We start from the raw sequence: 15,772 nt of genomic DNA, 5'->3' as shown, positions 1-15,772 counted from the left end.
CAATATTAATTCTTGTTTTGCAGCTCCAGATGGTTTCTCTCATGGCGGCTCCTCTGCAGAGCTGAGATCCACCTGCAGCGAGGAGTTCCCCCCTGCCTGTGATTTTGACTCCTATCTGGATATACTTTCTCAGGTGCACATCATGTATCCTGATCCACCTCCATGGTAAGCACTTGCCTGAAATTCTCAGGGTTACAGTCCTGCACTGGCAAAGTCCCCTACAAAATTTCAGCTCGCACAAACTCTGAATACAGACAGACCTTGTTTAGCTTGAGTGTAAGTTCAAGTTTTCCTTAGCAGAATACATTTTTACTAAATAAAGATGTGGACAGGAATTCTCATTCAGTGACATTCACATTAAAATTTATCATAGTGATGACATACTAATGAAACACACAAGTAAAATTACTTATAATCATCTTTCTTTGAAAGAAATACATTTACAAGTCAAAGTTTCAAAGTCAAAAATACATACTTTTCCCAAGAACTTCCACATTACATTTATTACTGACCTTGAGAGTGTTCAGATCAGAGGAAACAGAAAAACAGAAAAACAAATTCCAGAAATTACACAGCAGCTCCTAAATCGTATGCACACATTCACAGGGTACAGGAAGAGCCTCATGAGCCACAGGAGCTGCACTTTGGGCACCTTGAGGTCCAGAAATGAAGGAATTCAGTCACTCCCAGCAATGAACCAACAGAAATCATTTTAAGCAGAACATCACTTCAAGCTTTCTCTAGTGCTGTGCCTTAGCTGTTGAACAGCCATGCCACCACTTTCTATTTCTTTTTTTTTCTTCCTTTTAAGCAGACTCTGGTTTGAGTTAAACCACAATAAGGCCAGCCCTTTTCTGACTGTGATACAGAGCAACTCAGCACTGTGAGCACACCAGACAAGGACCTTTGCTTTATTTATTCTATGCACGTTCTACAAGCAGCCTGTTATGTATTACCAACTCATCCTATATAACAAATGGGCTTTCAGGGATTGTGTAAATATTTTAGCAGAATGCTCACATGTGAAAAGTTACTCTGAGCGTGGCATCTAAATGTGTAGAACTTCATAAAAATCCACTTAGGAATTTAGGCTGGATTTTGGGCCCACACCCATGAGTCTTTACTAATAAAAGGCAGCCAGCTGACACCCAAGCAAGACTCGGAGTGGGCAGCTGGCCAGATTCCTGACAACAAACTGACAATATATTTCTTTAGCAGACAGATCAAAGATTATACCAAAGGATGCTTCCATTTCCAGCTTGAAACATCCACTGAGAAGATTTTTCCATCACTGTGGAGTTGTGTTTGAAGGAGATATGAGAGACACAGGATAGCACAGATTATTCACATTTCTCTGTAACAAGCCTGGCAAGGGTTAATTATCTTGTGTCCTACCTGTTCTCAGAATCATTTTGGGACACATAAAGCTGTCCAGCCCCTGCCTTCTCCTGGGCAGTGATTCCCTGCTGGGCTGAGTGGACTGAGGGCCCAGGATCCACTCTGCACACACAGGAAAACACTGCTCATCGTAATTACAGCCCTGCATCACAGGTCCAAAGGTTATTGTCAATGGTTTGGCTGTTGTCTCACTGATACTGCAGTTAAATATTCTAGAAAAAGTTCCTTGGGCAAATCATCAAAATCTTACTAAATTTTATATCTTAGCAATACAACTTGGGGAACTTCAGGGAAAGCAGATGGCTGAAAACAAAGCTACATGGAGAATTTGAAACTTGATATTATTGCATTCTCCAGACCATTGTAACTGTTCAGAAAAGCACTGGGTGAGAGGCACTGTCTGAATTACTGCATAATGTAAAGCCTGAACAATTCCTGTACATCTCTCTTTATGTTCTTCTGCATGCCTTAACACTGCAGTGTCTATTTTTAATTAGTAGAGCATGGAGATTATTTGAAAGCTGACAGTCAGACATGGTCTGGAAGCAGAAATAAGACATGCCTGACCTTGTGCATTTAAAACATCCCATCCCTGGGATCAATCTCATTGCATATGATAATATTTTGAAGAGTAGGCTTACTGAAACACAGCACTGCCTAAATGAATGTAATTTCTCCTATTAATTCCTGGAGGGCAAGATGTAATTTAAAGCTAAACTAGCATGGCCAAAAGCTAATAATGCAGCTGTGGCATCAGCAGAACAGAAATTAAGAGCAGCAAGGAAAGTAACTGCACTGGTAAATAACTTTTAAAAATCTTTGAAGTGAGAGAGTTCAGTGAGTTAAAAACAGTGGGTGCTGCCAGGATAATTTTCTTTATCCTGGTGCTGGCAGAGCCTGCAAGGCCACCTGCAGCCCAGCAGGCAGACAGGAGTGTGCAGCCCAGGGCTCCTCACACCATTCCTGCCAGACCACACTCCAGAAATGGTTCCAGTAGAAAGCACAACACCTTTATTTGGCCAAGAGGTGGTTAGTCTAGAATGGTTTAGGTAGATTTTATAGCTGAGCTTTAAAACACAAAACGATTGGAAAGGGGATTTAAGGGGAAGGCTGATGAAACAGAAGAGTCAGTGCCCATGTCTGTGGCTGAGGGAGAGCTCCCTGTTCAGGCCTGCCCACTCCCAGCTCTCCAGCTGGGAGTCCAATAACACTGTTTATATAAAACACTATTTATAGAAAAAATGTTACTGGTAAATTAATCTATGAAAAATGCCTTGGGATATTAATATTTGCTCTGATCTCTAAATCACAAATTTCATTTGAGACTCAATCTGATTATCCCCACAGACACTTCCACTAACCCCTTTCTTGCATTGGATTTAGAGGGATGCCAGGCATGGAATTTTGTCATCAGCCTGCTGTAGTTGCAGGATGGTTACAGAGAAGCCATTTGGTCAATTTGTTTTGACAGCCCAAAATATACAGTGCTGCTATCCATAAACATCCCTTTAGGACAGTTAATGGCTTTTTAATGAATCTCAGATCTGTGCTAGCATCTGTCACATTGATTTTACATGGGTGTAGATGGGAAATATAAAAACAAAATACAGGGGGCATGAACCAAACACTTTCAGAATATGAGGGGTTTGTATTTCAGAGCATATTTCTGATATGTACAGATACTTGCAGCAGAGCTGGAAGTTAACGTTTCACAGTCTGTGTCGCGAGACATGGCAAAGTTTCTAAGAAACTCAGTCTGAGAAAGATGGTCCAAGTGATCTCCCAACAATTCTAAACCACAGAATTCTAATCCCCCCACATGAGCAAATTGAATACATCCAACCAACACAGAATACAAGCACAATCTCCCTGCCACATCTTACCTATCATCATGGTCAAGATGGCTTGGAAAGAAACACTGGAAAGCCTGTAAATCAAATATTTGCCATTTTGTTCAACATTCACTGTGCTGGTGTGAATAAAATCATGCTGTTGACACTGTGGGGATGAAACCTTTATAGACAAAATCATGAGCTTTTGTTCACTGTGCTGAGTTATTTGCAACACATTTCTAGTGAGCATTGCTAATTATCTTCTTACAAATATGTAGTAAGAAAGCTGGTTAAAAATGAGTTGAGCCCACATGTTTGAAATGGATTTAATTACAGTACCAACCAAAGTCCAAGTAAATTTAAAATTATTACATTTTCTTTAGGAGAGTCAATAAAATCCAAGCAATGAGATTTCACAGCAGGAAAGGGATTTTATAAACTTCTCACCTTGTGTCCAGGGAAAATGCATCTCACCCCACTGTATAAGTGCTTTTTCAGTCCTTAGTGATTGGATATCAGTGGTATGTAGGGAGCTTTAGGCAACCAAGATTATTGCCTTTTGCATCTGAGACTCGTGTCTAACACAGAACATCCCTGAGGAATGACTGCTCAGGGGGGTGCAGGGATTTACCTTCAGGAATGGTTTTCATGGAAGCCACAGAAATGCTCTCCCATACTTCACACTGAATGTTCCCCACAGGGCACATGAAGATAAAAAACATTCAGCCCCTCTATTCCAGTATTAATATTAAATTACATTGTGTGAGGGTTTGTTTGTGGGCTCGCTCTTCCTCAGCTGCTCACCCTGCCTAATATACACAGGATCTGTTCTAGAGAAAATGATCTTGTTTAGGCTTGATAAATCCCAGTATTCTCAACAGCCACGTTCAGCCTGCATTGTTTAAATGGGGAAATCAATTTTAAAATTACTTTTAAATGGGAAAAGGAAATGCTCCTGTCTTAAAGTCAGTCACTAATTTCCCTTCAAATAGATATTTTTAAAATTGTCCTACTTAAGGGACTTTCTTTTTTAAGACAGTCTTTTCCATCCTCCACTTCTGAAGATGCAAGTTAGCCAAGCCAGCCTCCTGGATTTTCTTGAAAGGCAGAATTAGGCTTGCAGGGAGCTGACATAAAATCTTGCTATCTTGTGCTGTATTCCTTTACCAAGGCCTGTTTTCCTGAGAGCAAACCAGGTGAGGAGCTTTTGCCACATCACAATGACAGCAAAGCATGAGATGGACATTTGGGGTTAAGTTCAGCTCTTACTTCAATAGCCCCACTGAGATTTTCAGTTAGTAAGGTAAAAAATGCCACTGGAAATATGACAGGTTTCTAAGTCCATTACATATCATGACATGAGCTAAAAGTCTCAATTCCTTTAACTCCAAATTCCAAACACTCTAAAGCCCCTCCCTTCACATCCCACCACTGTTCCTCATCAGTATTAGGGATAAAAACAAGTAAATTCCCAATTATTCTGGCCATCTTCTTATTTCAAGCTTAACTTTGTTTACAGCCATTTTATGAGTTTCTTTCTTGACATTTCTATTCCTCTTAAACATCCACACCTTTCTCTTTTTTTCTTGTCTTTGTAGTCAGAAATGCTCTCTCACCTCACCCTATGTGTTGGGAGGCTGAGGCACAGAATTCCCTTTGCTTTCTGTCATCAAAAATATCTCTGGGGAGGCTGCACCTTCTGACCAGCTTCTCTTTACACCTGCCCCAGTTCCATTCTGGAGGTGCAAATTATTGCTGCATAAGAAACAGCCAGCAGCAGTGAAAGCAGCAACACCTGATGGAAGGGAAGCACCAAGGGTTTCTAACCAGAAATCTGCAGTGCCATGCAGGGCAGCCAAAACCTAAAGCTGTCAAATCTTTGATGACTGTGCTTAGAAAACAAGGAGTATTTCTCTCTGATTTCCCCATTGCCAGACTTTCTGTTGCATATTGCAGCCACTATTTCCTTCACCTGCTCAGAATTCATTCTTGGAATAATGAAACTAAAGCCCTTTCTAGGAATGTGATCTTGTCAAATGGGAAACTTCCTCAAACATCAGCAGGTTCTGGTGACATGCAAGAATTGGTGGTGGTGTTTAGAATCCAGTTTGTGGATTAACTCCATGGCTTGAGAAGCTACAAATTTTTATTTATCTTAAATGATTTTTGTTACTCAACCAGTACCCAGCATCCTTTACTGTATAATGGTTACAGAAATCCAGAGACCAAACACTGCTGATGACCAAGTTGTTCTTACTGTGTATAAAGTTATGCCAGGCTGAATTATATCATATGAACTCTTCATCCTAGAATGACTTGTTTTATTTAAAACATTTAATTCAATCATTTAAAGTTGGACAATTATGATGAAACTGCATTATATTGGTTTCAAATGTTATGTGATATATTTTCTCATTAAAACATTTTACACTGAATTTCATTTTTCCTCTGGAATGTTTACCCGTCAAAGTAATAACTTCCTCAAGATTATCTTGACGCAGAGTGCAGAACAAACATGCAGCCTTTCAGTGCTCATTAACACAAAGAGTCCTATTGTAGTTCTGAGGAATTGGAAATTCCAGAAATAACTATGAACAGAAAAAAAGACAGAAAAAATCTGAATTCCACCTTTCCTGTCTCTTCAATGATTAAGTTACTTAAGCACTAGATGTTTTCTTGAACAATACCTTGGGTTTTACTATTGAAAAACATTAAAATAAATATTTATATAAATATCAAATTGATATCTCAAATTGAAAGTGTCAGGATAAAAAAATAAATCAAAAAATATCCTGGCTCATGACATATGTCACTAGAGGAGCATTTCTCTCAAAACTGATACATTTCCTCATGGTAATAATAAATCACCAAAGAAAATATGTATTCTAGGAAAACATTCCTCAAAGGAAACCTGGACAGATTTCCAGGCTGCTCTCCTACAAACCTGGCTGTGAGCAAATTATGTCATCACAGAAGGCAGAGGTCAGCTCATGCCTACATGGCCATCAAACATATCATTATTTTTTTCATCTGAACCTTCTTGTATAGAGTTACAGCACAATTGTTCTAATTTCAGCTTTTCTGTCAGGTAACAACATCTTCTAAACATCCTCTGTGTTGTTTCTCACAGCTCCAGCCTGTCAGCACATGGATGTTCCACATTCAGGGGTTCTGTTTGCCATTATCAAAAGAACACCAGCAGGTCACCAGGAAATTTGAAACAGAGCAACAGGAGCAATTTCAGCAGTCAGAACATACCACAAATGAACTAAGTGAACCATGAGACATCTATTGCACAAAGAATTCTTCATTCCCAGCTCTGCCTTTTTTCACTTGTTATTTGCATCTTAAAAATTTCTGTCAGCAGAACCTTCTTCCTGCCCCAGAGAGGGGCTCCTGGTTTATGAAAGACAGCCTGTCAAAGAAGCTCCTTGGGCTTTCCCTGGCAACAAACCCATCCTAATACTGCAACGAGACCCAACAAATTCACAAAGTTATTGCCCCTCCTGCCACACTCAACAAGGTCAGCTTGGAGGGCTGACCATTAATTCCCCATGGAGTTAATCCACAAACTGGATTCTAAACACCACCACCAATTCTTGCATGTCACCAGAACCTGCTGATGTTTGAGGAAGTTTCCCATTTGACAAGATCACATTCCTAGAAAGGGCTTTAGTTTCATTATTCCAAGAATGAATTCTGAGCAGGTGAAGGAAATAGTGGCTGCAATATGCAACAGAAAGTCTGGCAATGGGGAAATCAGAGAGAAATACTCCTTGTTTTCTAAGCACAGTCATCAAAGATTTGACAGCTTTAGGTTTTGGCTGCCCTGCATGGCACTGCAGATTTCTGGTTAGAAACCCTTGGTGCTTCCCTTCCATCAGGTGTTGCTGCTTTCACTGCTGCTGGCTGTTTCTTATGCAGCTTGGAGAGCTGCTGCCATTTTGGAGCACCATTCCCCTTTCTGCAAATCACATTTATGTGCAGTAGGATGCTCACAGACATCAGCTTTCCTTGCTTTTCCTAGGGAAATTATCCCTTAAAAAATCAGTAGTGTGTCTACAACAGCTGTGCAGATATAATAATAAAAACCAAGGCAGAAAGCAGCAGAGTTCATGGTCAGCACCCCTTCCTTCTCATCACTGCCTGCTGATACTGAACCTCCAGATAATACAAGTTTTAGAAAGCAGTGGATTAAAGTGGATTCACCACAAGTACTGCAGCCAAGGGTTTTTTCAGGGCTGGTATCCACAAGTTGCAGTGTAATGAGTTCCTGTGCTCCATTATTTATGGTATTGTAACACAACACTTTCCAAAAGCATTTGCTTTCCTGTCTAAAAGGATTTTCCTGTGACTGCTGTAGTGAACTTCAAGCCTGAGTTACTTTTTACATGTCAAATATATTCACAGAAGTGAATCTGACAGATAAAATAGAACTATTGTGGTGGCTTTTGTAAAAGATGAACATGTATTTTTGTTTTTCCACTTCATGGTCCTGCATTGTCAGTTGCAAAACATAGATATTTATAAATATATTTTTATATATATTATATTTATATATTCATACATATTTATATATTTTATATTATCTTAATTATATTTATAAATATTTATATGCAAACATATAAATGCACCTATACACACTCATATATAAGTACACATACACATTACACACCTCTTTGTGGGTATCTCTCCCTTAGCAGTTCCTGAGGTTGCAGTTTGATGATTTCTGCCTGTGAGCTGCAGTCTCAGATCTCCCCTCTTCATCTCTCCCCCATTTCCACTTCCCTGGTGTTCCTGGTGCCCCCAACTAAACTGGGAGCTGAGGCAGCCAAACCAGGAGAAATCTGGCCCAGAAAAAACACACATATAAAATAAAAAACCAAACCAAGACAAACCTCCCAACCTCCCCCCAGCTCCGCCACCACCCCCAAATCTTTTTGCCTGTTTAGGTCCAGACTGGGGATCAGGGTTTGGTTTTATTTTAAAATGATAGTAAGGTTTTACTCCAGCATTCCTCACATCAATACTTGCTAATCACCTGCAAGAAATTATTACTATTGTAATTTTTTCTAAATAATCCTTCAAATCTTTTGAGGAATGGTTTTTCCAAACACCACCGTACGTGGACAGTGGGTGCCTGTCCAACTGGGTAATATTTCTTAAAATACTTGCTTAGATTCTCTAATAAAAAAGATCTTGTAAAATCATATAAGTTTCCATATTAAAGTCTCATTGAAGGAGAGACTGCAAAATAAAATTCATGTTTGTAGAGTTGATAATGCATTATTTATCCTACAGGAATGCCTCTATAACAGCAGTCAGAAAGCACAACCAAAGTACTAAAGCTGTTAAACAGAGGGGGAAAAAATCACACCTCAAAACAAACAAACAAGGAAAAACAAAAACAAACCCTAAAAACAACAAAAAATTTAAAACCCCACAAAATATTTGGAAATTAAGGAGAAAAGACAAAGTTGAAATCTCTTTTATGACCTTAATTCATGTTCATTCTGCCCTCATTAGAGAACCTTATCTGCAGAAACAGAGCAGGAGCTGTTTGCAATGTCAGTTCTACAAGCAAAGATCCTGTGCATAGAAAAGAACACAGGAAATGAACATCAAGATCATAAACTAATAACAAAATACAAAAAGCTATTACAAAAACACAACTATCTGAATTATTTGGAATTCTCTCCGTGGCCACAACAATCTGTAGGCACAGCTGTGAAGCTGCCAAAAAGCTGTTTAATTGAAAGTCTGGCATGTGTTTTTTACTATCTTACTCATTTTTTAAAATGTGATCTTAATTGCAAAAAATGAGGGGGAAGAACATTACTTGCTTTTGGAGAAAAAGATTGTTATTTTTATCCATCGTATGTATGAAGGATAAAATGCCCTAACAGAAATACATTGATATTTGAAATTAAACACTAAAATGCCAACTCTTTAATACCATAATTCACACCCCTTTACTTGACCCTTAAAATCTCCTTCCCAAGGGATCATTTCCCTGTTTATCCCAGCCTGCAGTTCAGTTCTACAAAGCTGAGCTGTGGTCCAGGAAAGGCATCAAATTAAACCCAAGGCAGAGGAATCATCTGCAGATGATCAGGTAACAGCAGCAAGAAACAGTTCCCACTGTGCCCATTTTTCCTTTAGGTCAGTGTCAGATTTCCCAGAAGCTTCTTCCCTTTTGTGTCTTGGCAGAAGGATTCCAAATTTTCCATCTTGAAACTCACTTACTGTGGGCTTTTCTGAATGGAAACCTTCCCCCTGTGCTAACAGACCCAGTAAGTGTTCTCTGTTAGCCTGATTAAGTCAGTCAAAACCTGAGGTGAGATTTTAAATAAATTCACTGGGCTTTGGGTCAGTAAAATGTAAATTAAGTAAAGATGCAGCTCATAGGAATCCTGCAAGAAGTGGCTGTTCCTTTCCCCTCACAGAGCTCAAGGAGAGTTGAGGACATCAGCTCCTCAATCTCTGACTGAGGTCTAAGAGCTTTTCAAAGACTACCACGTATGTTTGAAAGCTTCAGTGTTCAGTAGAGGCTGGAGTGACACCTTTTCCACATGCTGTAAAAAAAAAAATAATTCTATTTCCCAACATGCTGGGACTTTTCTGAAATATCTAGCAGCCCTGTTCAGGATTTTCGGAACAGACTTAGGTTCTTAAATATTATTTTCTGATAGGGAAATCAAAATTTTCTAGTCTGAATTTAAAGCCATTGTCCTGATGAATATAAAAGTAAGATGAAATGGAGGTAAAAAACACCCATGGATATTTGAGTTTAGTTATGTAGCACTCTGATTTCACTTTCTTACCTCTCCCTTCCCCAAGAGCCATTTCCATCACCCAGACTGGGGTTTGGGAGTTCGGTTTAGCCTGGCAGTAACATAGGTCCAGGGGCACAGTGTGTGCCTGCAGTCTGCTGAGAAAACACATGCTCAATATCCTAGTTTTCAGGAAATATCCCAGATCTTAATTGCTCTGAATTTAGTGCAGCTGAGGAAATAGGTTCTTAATTTGTCTGGCTCCAGCAGAAATGTTTTTCAGGTTAACTCAGTAGGGAAAGGTTTGTTTATTTTTTTTTTTTTGACCGGAAACATTCCCTTCAGGATTTGATTTAAAATGATCCTGGAATGGTTAAGCAGCAGCCACAAAGCAGGTGTACCATTTAAGATGATGATGTTGTGACTCTTTATCTCTCCTGCCTGTAGCCAGGGAGCACAGGGCAGAGGCAGGAGGGAACAGTTTCCCTGTTGTGCAGAGCACAGACAGAAACACAAATCCTGGCTGCAGCCAAGCTGGCTGCCCATGCAAAGCCCAGCTGCCCTGCACTGCTGCTCCTTTGGAGGAACAAGCTCTGTGCCCAGTCCCAGAGTGAGCAGCACCAGCCTGTCCAGGTTATCCAGCACAGCTCTGCAGCTCAGCAAGGAATCCTGCTGCCCCTTCCACCCCGACTGCCCACCCGGGCAGCGCTGCCTGAGCTCCAGAGACAGCACAGAGGAATAATCTGCTAGAGATCCAGCACGAGCTCCCCAGACCTCGTTCCACAACTGAAACAGCAGCACCACCTCCCTTCCCCCACGTTTTTCTAACCTGGCTCTTACAGGCAGGAACGGGCCAGGAGTGAGCGCTGGCTGCACTGCACTTAGGCACTGCACCTCAGGGATTATCTCTGGGTGGTTTTGAGTGCTACGTTCTTGAGTGTCTGACATGGCAGGGTCAGCAAGGATGTGAGCTGAGAAATAAAACACCAGACACTCATTTTCTTCTCACTTTACTTGCCTCCGTTATGCTGAAATAATGTACTGTGCCATTTTTCCTAGGAATCTAATGAACATTTCTTTTTTTCTTTCAGCTACGACGAATGTGTGGGGCCAGGAGCGACACAAATATATATTCCTACAGATGATCCCCCCCCATATTCCCTTATGGACCCTTGCCAAAGAAATGAAATACGTATAAATATCTGTAACAGCCAGGAAGAGGAAGCAGCAACTGGGACTGCAAGACGGGCTGCACATTCTGCAGTGAGGCTGCAGGACTTGCAGCAGCCCAGCTTGGCCATCTCGGTGATCTCCCAGTGCGGAGGCTGCTCCCCCATTCGGGACAGTGGGGTGTGAGCACACCTGCTCCAACAGAAACATGGAACATTCTCCCACTGGCCATCAGACCCCAAAACTTGTCAATGAAAGTGGCTCCTTCCTTCAGTTCTTCTGAAGAATTCAGACCAATGGAAGAATAAAACCTCTGGAAGTTTTACCAATTTTCTATCTTTAAACAGGGATACAGTGGGATTTTTTTTTTTACAATGAATTTTGCAAGATTACCTAAATTTCCCTGTTTGTGCTTCAAAGTGTTCCATGGCATCACACAGCATAAAAGAGCAGCAGACATGCAGTGCATCTGACCTTTTTGAAGCATTGCAAAACCCATTGAAATCAGCCACTCATAAAGAAGATAAATGTTATCTAGTCAAGCCTACTTGTTGATTTCATGACACTTTGCATGTTTTAGAACAGAAGGTAAAAGAAGAGCATTTTCTGGTCATTGTAGGTGTCACTAGTACATCTCATTCAGTGTATTGAAAACAAAGCGTTTTTAAATAACTCTTTGTCTAACTATGTGTTTCTGTAGGCAAAGCACTGCCTAAAAAAGAAAAGATTATCATCAGTGTCATGTAGAAGCAAAAGAAAAAAAGAATAATATTATTTTACTATTCACATTATTCCTTTGGTACCAGGCTTTCCAGAGCATTGCAAAACAGGGCTCAGAAGCAACCATCCACAAGTGGTGGAGAGGTGGCAGCAGGTCCCCGAAGTGCAGAGGCTGCAGTGCAGCTGTGCAGGCTGGAGCTGCGTGTTCTTCACGGGCCTTGCTGTAACCAGGGGAGGGCACAGGAATCCCAGAGGGTGCTTCAGGCCGATTCCCGCACACGGCTGCACTTCCAGGCACAAACCGGTGTCTTGTTCCGTAAGGAGCCCGGGTGTTCCCGTGTGCCCACGGTGACCTCCAGAACTGTGTGTGATGCAAATGAGAGACTGCGCTGGGCAGGAACAGAACAGCTCCGAACCGCAGCAGCCTCGGAGCGTTCCCAGCTTTGAGAGAAGGGACCTGGAAAAGGAACCCAACGAGTGAGCCCAGGACACTCGGATGGGAGTCCGAGGGCTCCCAGCCGTGTGCCAGGGCAGTGAGAGCTGGGCTAGGAGTTCAGGCACAGCAGGGTCAGGGCACGGCAGCAGCCCAGGGACGGCCGGGGCTGCACTCGGGGCTCCCACGGAGCCTCCCCTGCAGCAGCCCGGCCAGAGGAGCCCGAATGTGGCACCGAGGGGCTCCCGGAACGGGCTCTGGGGCGGGCAGGGCAGCGGGGACCCCGACACTCGTGGGCTCCCCTTGCTCCTTTTCCCCTCCCGGGGCCGCTGGCCAAGGCTGCCAGGGCTGGAGACGCGTTTGAAACACAACACATCCCCTGAGCTTGTGTCCGGTCACCCCGAGCTGGGCAGGAGGAGCCGCCTGGGGGACACAAAGATCTGCTTTCCCCCATTCCTTTTTTACAGCCCAGCAAAAAAAAAGTTGCAATATGCAGACTATAGGCCAGCCCTGAAATCCAGCAATAGGCGGCCAAGGAGCCTCAAATACAGTTTGGATCCTGTTGTTCATTTTTGCCTGGAAAGTCCCATTCCCCATCTGAAATAGTCCCATTCCCCATCTGAAATAGTCCCATTCCCCATCTGAAATAGTCCCATTCCCCATCTGAAATCTTATGCGTGTCTGACTGAGAACACACAACCCACAAGAGAGCAAGGAGAGCTCAACCCTTTGCTTTGCTTAGGAATTTCCCTTGAAAAACTTATTTTTTGTGTTGTTTTGAAATGTGTTGCTGCGGGAAAGTTGAGCTCTTAGTTTGCACTCTACAATTTAAAGTAATTTTAAGTTCTGTGTCTAATGGAAACCCCCTGGGTGAGTCTGGGTGCTAGCAGGAAGCAGAAGTGACTGCCAGCACATCAACAGCAGGGATGGAGCTCCAGCCAGCCCTTGGGGCATCCACAAGCCTGGGCTCCCTCTGGGACTAGGGACAGGAGCCAAGGAGCTGTGGCAGGGCAGCAGAGATATCACAGGAAATTTCTTAGAGGCACTTTCACTAAAATAGAAAAAAAAAAAAGAAAAAAAAAGAAAAAAAAAAAGTTTTTTACACTGAGAAAATGGACTTCATTTTCTAACCCCACTAAAGGATATGTAAAGCTGAGTACAGTAAATATATAATGGTGTTTTAAAGGAAGCAGCATCCAAATTATTAAAATTGCATTTGGATTTTCTCTAAATACTGAATAATTTTCAACTGTAATCATCATTCAACACTCCAAAGACTGACACAATTATAATTAATACTTAGATGGGAAGTAATTATATGGTTCTTACTGCTATATAAATTATACCATTACTGAGTCATATGCACATGATGAGATATAAGGTAAGCATGCAGTTTTTGCTAAGTAGATGACAGTAAATATGTATTTTGCTAAAATGAGACAATTCTTTTGCAGTTCAGCAAGATTTTCAATACTCTCAGTATAGTATACCCCAAAGAACAAAATTGCACCCTTTTGCATTGCAGAGCTGCTGGCAGGCATTGCTAGAAGGTAGGCTCTATTTCACATTTGTGTCTTTAACAAAAAGAACTGCTCCTTCCATAAAGTATTTGTTTAAACAGTTTTGTGGTATGCAAAGCACCCTGCAATGAGAGAAACAAACTCTACCCCACCTCTGAGGGCCAGAGATGCACAGAAGTGCCCCAGTCAGATTTCCTGGCAGGAGAATCAGAAGGGAGGGGAAACACAGAGGGGTTTGTGCAGAAATTTGCTTTCAGGGCTGGGTCTGCCTGCAGCTCCCAAGGAGGGCAAGGCTCTGGGACCTGCTTCCTTTGGGCTGCTGCTGGGGAGGGCCGGGGGAATCTAATGAACCCAGATTAGAAGGGAAATGTGATTTTTTTCCCCTGAAAGTGAGGCTGTTCTGCAGACAGGCACAGAGGGCTTTTCACACGTGGCAGACACGTCACCACTCTGTTACTGATGCTCAGTTTCTCTGCACGGTGGGAAACCCTTTGGTTTGGCTTTTAACTTTTTTAACAGGAATTTCCTGCCCTTCCACCAACTCTGTATCTGTGGTTTACAAAACAAGCTGACCTTAAGAAGACTTCTGATGAGAATGGGAGATTTACATATTACCTCATGTTAGCAATGCATTGGTAAAATTGTAGAAAACTAATCCAAGTCTTTCTTTCTTCCTTCCTTCAGTAGCAGTGAAGCGTCCCTGGCACTGTGCTCTGGGTTTGGCAGCATTCCTTACACACATCTGCCTGCTCCCTCTTGTGGCATGGACCACTCCATAAAATCCTGTCATCCTGTTACCACAGACTGATCCAAACAATCCCAGCTGCTGTCACACAGATATGGGAGCCAACCAAAACATCTACATCCACACTGCAGCATTTTTCTAAGTTACCACTGAATACCTGGGTTATATGATCCATTACAAATATACGTAATTCAAAAACAAATTGTGACTTGAAGGCAGAGTGTACTGCCTTCTGTGGTATCTTACCACCATCACTTGAAGGAGTGGTTTAGCATTTTCTGCTCTTGTTAATCTTTTTAACTGAGTGATATCCAACAAAGCTGGGGGGGGAGGAGCTTATAAATCCAAACAGACAGCACTAGAAAGAAAAAAATTAGCTATAAAACACTACAGAGAGAAGTTTGCAGCTCTGAAGCTACTCCAACAGTTTCCAATGCTACTACTGCAAGTGTTGAAATTCCTTGTAATGATACATTAAGAACATGTTTTTGTTTCTTGAAAATATTGCAGATCTTGGATAAATCTCAACAAAGCTGGTTGTAATGTTGCTCTTGAGAAATTCAGATATTATCCTAAACCCTTGCATAATTCTAATACCAGTGCTGAAACACAGGCTTAACACAGGCACTTGCTTTATTACATGAGTAAAATCAGAAAGAAAACTGGACATGCAACTTCTTGCTACATAACAACAACCCTGTATTTCTGTAGTCCTCTCTTCTGCTTCAATCTTTAGTACATTGATCTTATCCAGAACTTTTAGTAAAGAACACACACACACATATTTGGGTGTGCTTCTGTGCTTTTTATTTTACATCTCTGGAACTAGCCATGATCGAGCAACTGCTGAGGAAGCAACACTGTGCTTCAGTCACTTGTATTTGGACTTTATCTTTGTCAGAAGGCACAGGAACAAGCGCTGGAGCAGTCAGGTCCCTCCTGCTCTGGGGGACAAGTCAGCATCCAAGCTTAAGAAGGACAGGGTCACATTACTGAAGTCAAGACACTGAAAATGGCAACGTGTCCTCAAGGGAAAAGATGAAAAGCCAGGAAATAATAGATCAATAATCCCAGAAATGTTAAAACAGATCATTTTTTAGCACAGCAAGGTGAGTAAAGATATATTTCCTGAATGGAAACTACATCAAACTGATCTAAGGGGTCTTGCTACAGCCTGACAA

The 15,772-nt window shown here is 41.7% G+C and overlaps 1 protein-coding gene across 1 annotated transcript in view; it reads left to right on the top strand.

The window, feature by feature from the left end:
- BEAN1 (brain expressed associated with NEDD4 1) overlaps window positions 1-11,459 on the top strand; it is a 51,106-nt gene extending 39,647 nt beyond the window's left edge. Inside the window, exons 4-5 of the mRNA XM_014261075.2 lie at window positions 24-165; window positions 11,095-11,459. Coding sequence (XP_014116550.1) covers window positions 24-165; window positions 11,095-11,359 — 407 coding nt within the window. The 3' untranslated portion in view covers window positions 11,360-11,459. The remainder of the gene's footprint in view (window positions 1-23; window positions 166-11,094) is intronic.
- The last annotated feature ends 4,313 nt before the right edge of the window (window positions 11,460-15,772 follow it).

The sequence above is a fragment of the Pseudopodoces humilis genome, chromosome 14, assembly GCF_049639895.1.
Source record: "Pseudopodoces humilis isolate 2021_Gansu_Grassland_sample_001 chromosome 14, ASM4963989v1, whole genome shotgun sequence".
NCBI lineage: Eukaryota > Metazoa > Chordata > Aves > Passeriformes > Paridae > Pseudopodoces > Pseudopodoces humilis.
The sequence above is the reverse complement of the archived record's forward strand: the minus strand, read 5'-3'. Positions and strand labels throughout refer to the sequence as shown.